This window comes from Nicotiana attenuata, chromosome 9 (assembly GCF_001879085.1).
Source record: "Nicotiana attenuata strain UT chromosome 9, NIATTr2, whole genome shotgun sequence".
Lineage (NCBI taxonomy): Eukaryota > Viridiplantae > Streptophyta > Magnoliopsida > Solanales > Solanaceae > Nicotiana > Nicotiana attenuata.
Genome location: NC_031997.1, coordinates 46,723,412 through 46,733,701, shown reverse-complemented (window position 1 = coordinate 46,733,701; position 10,290 = coordinate 46,723,412). Strand labels below are relative to the sequence as shown.

Below are 10,290 nucleotides of genomic sequence, written 5' to 3'. Positions count from 1 at the left end.
CCCACCATTGTATATTATTACGTCATCTCTTTTTGTCCTTAATACTACAATCGGTAATGGTGTTGATGGAGAAAAGCTGTGAATCTTACTGATTTGGTGGAGACATCTTTGGCCACAATTAAAGTATTAAATCAGTTCTCAATTAAAATTTCAATGAATCGCGTAAATTTTATAAATGAACCAGCTGGCAAATATATATATTATAAAAAGCTGGGTGGCTTACTATGCTACTTTGCACTTTATAATGTAGTAGCAAATAAAGTTCCAAAGATCTATTAAGCATATGAATCACTCACTCTCTAAGTGCTCTCAGCTCACGTTAGTTAACATGCGCTGAAACTGGTCATCCATGACAAGAGGGAGGGGAAGAGGACGAGGAAGGCCAAAAAATATCGTCATTACTAGCATAGAAAGATCTACTAACTCACAAAGCAAAACAACAGGAAAGGAGAATGCTCTACAAACACCAGATCTGGAACAAAATTCGAATACTAGAGCTCAATAGAAGAACACTGGGGGGAGCATCTAGCTCAGGAGTTTCAAAGAAGCTGGATCTCACAACACCCCCAGCAACTGCATCAAAAGTGCAATTGGAGGAAAAAACACAGGATCGAGCTCTGCATGCTACAGTAACTAATGCAACAGTAACAATTGAGAAGGCAGATCAAGGAGCGACGATTCCTGCTTTGGCGACAAAAGTTGTAGACCCTAAACCATGGGCTAACCTATTTCAGAAGAACAGATCTGTAGCAAATGGTATGTCCCTATCATATATCCCTCCGGAAATTGTCGATGGCCACGTAGTTGTCCAATTGGACAAAGAAGAGGTTGAATCTGAGACTGAGAAGTGGAAATGTGCATTAATTGCTTACATTTTAGGTGATACGACGGGATATAATACTATGAAGAGATATATAAATGTTAATTGGGCAGGTGTGAGGGAACCAGATGTATTTCTCCATGAGGAAGGATACTATATCATCAGATTTCATTCGGAGGCAGATATGAAAGAGATCTACTATTCTGGACCTTATACCATTAATAATAGACCTATAATTTTGAAGCCTTGGACCTCAGACTTTGATTTTAAAGAGAAATTTCCCACGGAAATTCCCCTGTGGGTTAATTTTCCAAAATTACCTTTGAATTGCTGGGGAGTGAACTTATTGAGTAGAATAGCAAGTGCAATTGGAACTCCTATTTTTGTTGATGAATGCACAACTAAGAAAACTAGAATCTCATATGCCAAAATGTTGATAGAGGTTAATGTGACTAAACCATTACGTGGTGAAGTCTGGGTTAGAGATCCAAAGGAGAAACAATTCCTGCAAGATGTTTACTATGAGTGGAAACCTAAATTTTGTGAGAATTGTCAAAAGGTTGGCCACTCATGTGCTCCTCATGGTGCTGGTAATAAGCAGGATATTAAGCAACAGATTAACCAAAAGGGGAAAGCAAGGGAACCTAAGAAAGTGACTATGGAATGGAGAACTAAAGGCAAGGAACAGCAAAATGATACTCCACCTGTACAAGCTATGCCAGCTGACCAACAGAGACAACAACAGACATCAGAGGTCCAGCAAATGCCAAACATTTCAACAAGCTCCAGGCCGGAAAATAGCCAAGGACAACCTGAGACTATGCCTCCAAGTAGTCCAACTAAGGTTATGCTGAGTAACAACAATCGAGGGAAGCAAGTGGAAAGCAGCCCTGAGTTTAATTTGGCAAGTTTTCCTTTGTTGTCTGCTGTGAAATTGAGAAATCCTTTTGAGGTATTACCATGTGGGACAGGGGATGTGCAACATTTACCCCTTGATAGGGGAAGTGGACATTTAACATGCTGACTAATTGGCTATTCTGGAATGTGAGGGGAGTCAATAAGAGGTATAAACAGAAGGAATTGGCTAACTATATCAGAAATAGAAATGTTAAGTTAGATGGCCTAATGGAAACAAGAGTGAAAGAGCAAAATTTCAAGAGAATCACCAAAGCTATAACTCCTGATTGGGAAGGGATAAACAACTATCAATATGCTCAGAATGGTAGGGTGTGGGTGCTATGGGATCCAAGATGGTATAGTGTGAAGTTAATAAAGGCTGGGGCTCAATATGTTCATTATCAACTTACAGACAACTTAGGGAAGATAGACTGCTTAATAACAGTAGTCTATGGATACAATACAATTGAGAAAAGGAGAGCACTATGGTCAGACATTCATATCCTGGCTGCAAACATAACCACTCCTTGGCTAATTGGAGGAGACTTCAATGCAGTGCTATATTCTCAAGATAGACTAATGGGTAATCCTATAACATATGCTGAAACTCAAGACTTTGCCAGCTGCATCCAGACTCTGCAGTTGAATGAATTGATATGGAAGGGTGATTACTACAGTTGGTCAAACAAACAAGATGGACCTGACAGAATCAGTAGCAGAATTGATAGGATGTTTGGAAACTTTGAATGGATGATGCAGTGGGGACAGGTACAAAATGAATATGATTTGCCCCAAATATCATATCACTCACCTATGCTTCTTTCAATTTCCATGAATACAATGCCTGCCAAAATTTCATTCAGATTCCTAAATGTATGGGCAGATCATGGTAGTTTCTTACAAGTAGTGCAGGAAGTATGGGAACAGAATGTGACAAGTTAGAAAATAATGAACATATGGTTGAAGTTGAAAGCCTTGAAAACTAAATTTAAGACTTTAAACAATCAGGAATTTAGATCTATTACTGTCAAGATTAACAGGGCTCGTGGTGAACTTCAAGATATACAAGAGAAGATTATCACAAATTATAATGATGGCCTTCTGGAACAGGAGAGAACTGCCCTCCACCAGCTGGAGAAATGGTCTCTTATAGAGGAAAGTGTCCTAAAACAAAAATCAAGAGCAAGGTGGATTAAGCTTGGGGACTCTAACTCTAAGTACTTTTCTGCTATGCTAAAGGAAAGGAATCAAAGGAAGCAGATTAAGGAACTCACATCTCTAGATGGGCAGCAGTTGAATGATGCTGACATGATCAAACATGAAATTATGGAGTTCTACAAATCACTGATGGGAACTGCAACACTAAATCTACCTGCCATAAACAGGGAGATCATGAAGCAAGGACCTATGTTATTCCAACAACAAAGAAGTCAGCCAATTGCAGAAATCTCAAATCAAGAGATCTTTGAAGGATTGCAGAGTATTGGGGATGACAAATCACCAGGAGTAGATGGTTTCAATGCATACTTTTTCAAGAAAACATGGCCTATTACCAAGGAAGAGATTTGTGCAGCTGTCAAAGAATTCTTTACTGCTGGTAAATTGTATAAGGCTCTTAATTGCACTACACTTACACTAATACCAAACCAAACCAGTCACTGTGAAAGATTTTAGACCAATTGCTTGTTGTACCTTGCTCTATAAGATGATTTCTAAGGTATTAGCAGCAAGATTACAGAAGGTTATTGCTAGCATCATTAGTGAAAATCAGGCAAGATTTATACCTGGGAGGAGAATTGCAGACAACATCATAATGGCACATGAATTGGTTAAAGCTTATACAAGGAAGCACATCTCAGATAGGTGTATGATTAAGATAGACTTACAGAAAGCCTATGATTCAGTGGAGTGGATCTACTTGGAGCAGGTAATGGAGAATTTGGGTTTTCCTACTCAATTCACTAGCTGGATTATGGAGTGTGTCAAGACAGTCAATTACACCATCTTGATTAATGGAGAGACTACTACCCCTTTTGATGCAAAGAAAGGACTTAGGCAAGGGGATCCTATGTCCCCCTTTCTATTTGCTATTGTAATGGAATATCTAAGTAGGAGTCTACATGGCCTAAAAGGGGAAAAAGATTTCAGATACCATCCAAAATGCGCAAGACTTGGTATCACACACTTAAGCTTTGCTGATGACTTATTGCTATTTGCAAGAGGAGACCTATCATCAGTGAAGGCCATGCATAGATGCTTCAAACAGTTTGCTCAAGCCTCAAGATTGCAAGCAAATATGGGGAAAAGTTCAGTGTACTTTGGAGGAGTATCAAGAGATGAAAGAGCTAAAATTCTGCATCTTCTGGGATATGGACAAGGGGAGATGCCTTTTAAATATTTAGGCATTCCCCTGTCAACAAAAATGATAACAATGATTCAATGGCAGCCACTCATCCAGAAAATAGTAGCAAGGATATCTTCATAGACAGCTAAGAAACTATCTTATGCAGGAAGAGTACAACTAGTACAAAGTGTAATTTTTGGAATACAAGCATACTGGGCCCGGCTGCTACCTCTACCTGTTAAGGTGTTGAAAACTATTGATGCATATTGTCGAAGCTATATATGGTCTGCAACCAATACCATAACTAAGAAGGCATTGATATCCTGGGAAAAGATGTGTTCCCCTAAATCTTGTGGAGGCCTAAACCTGGTGAACATCCATCTATGGAATAGAGCTGCTATCTCTAAAGTGTGCTGGGATGTGGAAGCTAAGCAAGACAGACTGTGGATCAAGTGGATCCACTCCTACTATATCAAAGGGCAGCAATTCATGCAAATGCCAGCTCCCAAGCAAGCCTGCTGGATGATCAGACAGATCTTCAATGCTAGAACTGATTGTAGTCTGGTATAGAGGAACAAACAGGACACTAGTGTAACTAGGCACATATATCTTCAGCTGCTGGGGCAACAAACTCGAGTGCAATGGAAATGTCTAATGTTTCAGAATTGTGTGAGGCCAAAAGCACAGTATACTATGTGGACTGTTATTACATGGAAGACTCCCAACCACAGATAGATTGGCCAAGTGGGGTTTGACAGTGGATACACAATGCATTCGATGCCACAACCATGAGGAAGATAGAGATCATCTGTTTGTCAAGTGTGAGTATACTAGGAATCTATGGATGAAGCTTATGCAGTGGATGCACCATGATTATACCAGGGCACAGAACTGGGAGCAGCATTTGGAGTGGAGTGTGAAGCATGCTAAAGGCAAGACCACAAGAGCAAAAATATTTCGACTGGTATATGCAGAAATAGCACACGCTACTTGGATTGAGAGGAATCTAAGAATTTTTGAGAAAAGAACATGTGATTGGAATAACATAGCTCGTGAGATAGCATACACGTGTAATATTAGAGCAACTGCTAGTCTTCAAAGTTTAGTTCATAGCTATATTTTCCTTTGAGTGTATAGAGGAGTGTAGAACATATCAGATAGAGCTTGTAATGAGATAGCTAGCTGTGTAAGCGATGCTCTGGTTTTGTACAGTTTACGGGTGATTAATATAAAAAGTGATTAATTACCAAAAAAATGTAGTAGCAAATATATACACATTTTACAACAATAACATATCCAGCCGCGTAATCGCGCAAGTAGGGTTTGGGGAGGATAGTATGCATGCAGCCCTTGCCACTACCTTATGAAGGAAAAGAGGCTGTTTCCAATAGACCATCGGCTCAATGAAAGCATAATCACAACAGTTATATATGACAAAGAAATACAGTAGTGGAGAAGCTATTGAAGGAAAAGTCTTAACAACAACCACCAAAATAAAATAACTAAAGCAAAGGAAACAACAGGCAGTAATAGAATCTAAAACTAGGATGATGTTTTATACTTCAATGCCACACAAGGGGGGGGGGGGGGGGGGAGTGATTTGTGTGATGTCCAATTTTTCGTGTGCACAGATTATAAAAGGACATGGTTCTTCTATGTGTTCCTTATACTACTGTTGCGAAAGTAAAGAACAGAAGTATTTTTACGTGGAAAACACCCATGTCAAAAGGCGAAAAACAAGAATATACTAGTATTACAAGTATGGAAAATATTGCAAATATATAGACATTTTGTAAACACGATTAGAACACTCTGCAAGATTCCCATTAAATCAAGATAATTAGTCTAGCTATACTGTATACATGATCAACCAATTACTAATTCTTTACAGAAATCACACATAATATTTATCATAATCTTAGTTTCAAGTCAAAAAATTCATAGTTATTCGTAGTTTCCATGCTTGTATCGTGGATTGAAACTTCCAAACTTCACGGCCAAGGTTGATTTTATTGTAAAATTGAGATTATTTCATTTCTCTTCGTAAAAAGAGGGCCAATGAGGGTGCAACAGTCCAACCATGGGCTTGCAGGTTTGGCAAAATCCAATTCATTGACGTTAAACCCTATATATATGTGTGCGCGAAATCAAACATAGATAGAGTCAGAGAGATATATTTAGAAATCAAAACGTCTAAATTACGGATTCACCACGGATGATTTGGCCCGGATTAGGCCACTGTTTGTGCTTCATCTCATGGTTCTACCATCTTTTGTAGCGGTACTAGTGACGAAGCCACATGGTCATAAGGGTGTGTTGCGGAATATCGTGGGTTAACTAGCACACAATCACACACAGATCAAATAGAGAAGCAAAATCAACACAAGGATTTAACGAGGTTCGGCTAAGCCTAATCCTCGGGGCAAAAGCAGAGAGAGTTTTTCACTATGAATGAGAAGAAAAGCACGATACAATCTTTAGAATCCCCAACTATAGCCCCTATATATAGATCCCAAAAGGTCCCAAACATATAAGAGAAAGGTTTCCCAATTTGACAAGGACTATAGGTTTTCCTTTCCCAAATCTATTAGGACAATGGGTTTTCCTAAACCTATAGGACTATGGGTTTCCTAAAAATACAAGGAATTAATTCAAGCCACAAATAACAAATCCTCCCCTTGGCTTGAATTCTCTTCATCAACAAGAACAACGTCTCTCTACCTTGCCCTCAACCCTCGCAAGGGCTCTATTGAGTACTGCACACACCAATCAAGTCTAGGTAATGCCTAAACTTGTCGGCCGGGACTTCCTTGGTCATCATATCAGCTGGATTATCATGCGTAGACACTTTCTCCACATTAACAACCCCCTTTGATATAATGTCTCGAATAAAGTGATGTCTGACTTCAATATGGTTCGTCCGCTCATGAAACATCTGATTCTTAGTAAGATGAATGACACTCTAACTGTCACAAAAAACTTGTGTCTTCTTTTGAGCTAGTCCAAGATCACTTACCAAGCCTTATAGCCAAATAGCCTCTTTAACTGCTTCCATAGTTGCCATATACTCAGCTTCTGTGGTAGATAAAGCAACGACAGACTGCAAAGTCGCCTTCCAACTGATGACACTACCAGAAAGAGTAAAAACATAGCATGTCAAAGATCTTCTCTTATCCAAGTCCCCTGCATAATCTGAATCGACATAGCCAACTAAGGATTCACTCAACTTGTCTTTGTAAAAACTCAAGCCTATATCTGCAGTACCCTTCAAGTATCTCAAGATCCACTTCACCTCCTGCCAATGTTCTTTACCAGGACACGACATGTATCTACTCACAACACTAACAGCATGTGAAATGTCAGGGCGAGTGCAAACCATAGCATTCATAATGCTACCTACAACACTCGAATATGGAACACTAGACATCTGCTCCATCTCCTCGTCTGTTTTTGGTGACATGTCTGCAGACAACTTGAAATGGGAAGCAAAAGGAACATACACAGATTTAGCACCTGTCATATTAAATCTCTTGAGGACCTTCTCAATATAAGACCGTTGGGACAACATCAGCTTTCCAACCCTTCTATCACGAGTAATCTCCATCATCAATATCTTCTTTGCAGCACCTAAATCCTTCATCTCAAACTCCTCACCTAGTTGCTTCTTCAATCAGGTAATATGTGTCATGCTTTTAGCAGCAATAAGCATTTCATCCACATATAACAACATATATACACTAGAACCGTCTTCAAGCTTTTTGTAATACACACAACTATCATATGCACTTCGAGAAAATGCATTTTGAATCATGAATGTATCAAATCTTTTATACCACTGCCTAGGTGTAACGACCCGGCCGGTCGTTTCATGTGTTACCGCTTCGTTTCCCCCATTTCTGCTTCTTATTGTCTTGTTTAGCTGTATTATGTACTATCGGGTTGGTTGGCTCGGGTTCGAAGAGGTTTTGGTAAGGTTTGAGACACTTAGTCTCTTTTGAGTAAGCTTATGTTGGAAAAGTCAACAGGATGTTGACTTATATGAAAAAGGGCTCGGATGTGAATTCCAATGATTCGGATAGCTTCGGGAGGTGATTTGGGACTTAGGAGCGTGATCGGAACGTGTTTTGGAGGTCCGGAGTAGATTTAGGCTTGAATTGGCGAAATTGGAATTTTGGCATTTTCCGGTTGATAGGTGAGATTTGGATTTAGGGGCCGAAATGGAATTCCGGAAGTTGCAGTAGGTTCGTTGTGCCATATGTGATGTGTGTGCAAAATTTCAGGTCATTCGGACGAGGTTTGATGGACTTTTTGATCAAAAGCGGAATTCGAAAGTTTTTGGAACCTTAGGCTTGAATCCGATGTTATTTGGTTGATTCGATGTTGTTTTAGGTGTTTCGAAGATTGGTATAAGTTTGGATAGTAGAATGTGACTTGTTTGTGCTTTTGGTTGAGGTCCCGGGGCGGGCTCGCAGAAGCGCCCAGAGGGTCGCAAATGCGGAAAAGGCCATGGGGAGTTGGAACCGCAGAAGTGGCTGTTTGAGCGCACCTGCGATAGCGCAAGTGCGGATGTCTGATCGCAGATGCGGTCCGCGGCTTTTAAGTGATTTGCACAGAAGCGCACCTGGGATCGCAGGTGCGGGATTTGTACCGCAGAAGCGGTTTAGCTGGGGCAGAACATATAAATTATGGACTTCGCGATTTTTAGCCTTTCTTCACCATTTTTAAGTCGGTTTTGGAGCTTTTTGGGAGATTTTGAAGAGGAAATTCAAGGGAGCTTCGTTGAGGTAAGATTGTTGAACCTAAAACTCGTTCCTATAGTGTTATTTCATTGATTAGGCTTGAAATTTATGGAAATTGTGGGTAAATATTGAAGAAACTAGGGCTTGAGATTGGAGACCTTTTATTAAGGAATTGAGGGGTCATTTGTTGTCGGATTTTGGTATTCTTGGTATGTATGGACTCGTGGGAGGATAAGGAGTTTATTGATGTAATTTTTATCGGATTCCGAGATGTGGGCCCGGGGGTCGTGTTTGGTTAATTTCGGGATTTGTGTTGTAATTTGATTATTTTCGCATGGGTTTCGTTCCCTTAGCATAATTTGACGTCATGATTCTGATTTTGGATAGATTCGACGCGAGTTGAGGTCGAGGCGAGAGGCAAAGGCATCGCGGGCTAGAGTTTGGACCGGATAGAGGTAGGTAATGGTTGTAAATGTTGTCCTGAGGGTATGAAACCCCGGATTTCACATCGTTGTGCTACTTTAAGGTGACGCACACGCTAGATGACGAGCATGGGGTCGTGCACCGTTGGGGATTGAGACTTAGTCCGTCCCGTATGACTGTTTAGCCGCGTATTTGATTGAAAACTGTTTGCTATCATTGTGTTTTGGAAAGTATTATCATGTTTTGGGCTGAATGCCATATTTGGGCCTCGTGCCAACTGTTTTGGACCCTTAGGGGATTTTCACTACTATTCCTCACTATTTTGACCTCGTATTTGAACTCGGTCATGCTATATTCTACTGTTTTCACAACTCAGCCATCTTTACTCCTTTTTGATATTTTAAAATGATATTTTGGGCTGAACATCATGTTTTACTGTTGCCCGAGCGGTTTGTGAGGTTTCTGACTGAGTGAGGCCGAGGGCCTGATTGTTACGCCACGAGATGGCTTGATATTACGCTTGGGCTGTAAGGAGCCCCTCCTGGAGTTTGTACACCCCCAGTGAGTGCGGGTACCCAGTGTGAGATGTGATATTGCCCGAGGGGCTGATACGAGTGATTGTGAGATAGCCCGGGGGGCTGGTTTTGTTGGTATTTTTCCCGAGGGGCCGATTTATGTTTCTATCTTTTTTCCCCCCTATTTTCATCACTCGTTTGAACTACTGAAAGATGTTTTAAAGAGGTTTTCACTGAACTAAGGTGTTTTTATGAGCTTTTACTGTTTTAGTGCATTGTTCCGGTTTATACTGCTTTACTGTAGCTTTATGCTGTGTTTTACGTGTTTTCTTATCGCTCAGCTGCCTTTACTTTTATTACTTACTGAGTTGGCATACTCACATTACTCCCTGCACCCTGTGTGCAGATTCAGGAGTCTCGGGTCACTCTAGCAAGGGCTGATTTGCTTTCGAGCAGGCTTGTTCGGAGTTGACTAGGTAGCTGCTCGGCGTCCGCAGCCCAGTGCTTCTCTTTCCTATCTTTATTTCACTTGTTCTAGCTTTGTATTAGACT

The 10,290-nt window shown here is 40.5% G+C and overlaps 1 protein-coding gene across 1 annotated transcript; it reads left to right on the top strand.

Moving 5' to 3' along the window:
• Positions 453-4,202, top strand: LOC109232693. Its single transcript, XM_019398441.1, has 4 exons — positions 453-1,772; positions 1,820-2,485; positions 2,726-3,314; positions 3,373-4,202. The coding sequence occupies exons 1-4, from the start codon at positions 453-455 to the stop codon at positions 4,200-4,202; spliced, it is 3,405 nt and encodes a 1,134-aa protein (XP_019253986.1).

What these genes read in the sequence shown, in the direction of transcription:
- LOC109232693 (XM_019398441.1), top strand. Translation starts at nt 453, where the DNA reads ATGCTCTACAAACACCAGATCTGGAACAAAATTCGAATACTAGAGCTC. An exon ending in AATTGAGAAATCCTTTTGAG is followed by an intron (nt 1,773 to 1,819) that starts GTATTACCATGT and finishes ACCCCTTGATAG; the next exon opens with GGGAAGTGGACATTTAACAT. An exon ending in CAAAGAATTCTTTACTGCTG is followed by an intron (nt 3,315 to 3,372) that starts GTAAATTGTATA and finishes AAACCAAACCAG; the next exon opens with TCACTGTGAAAGATTTTAGA.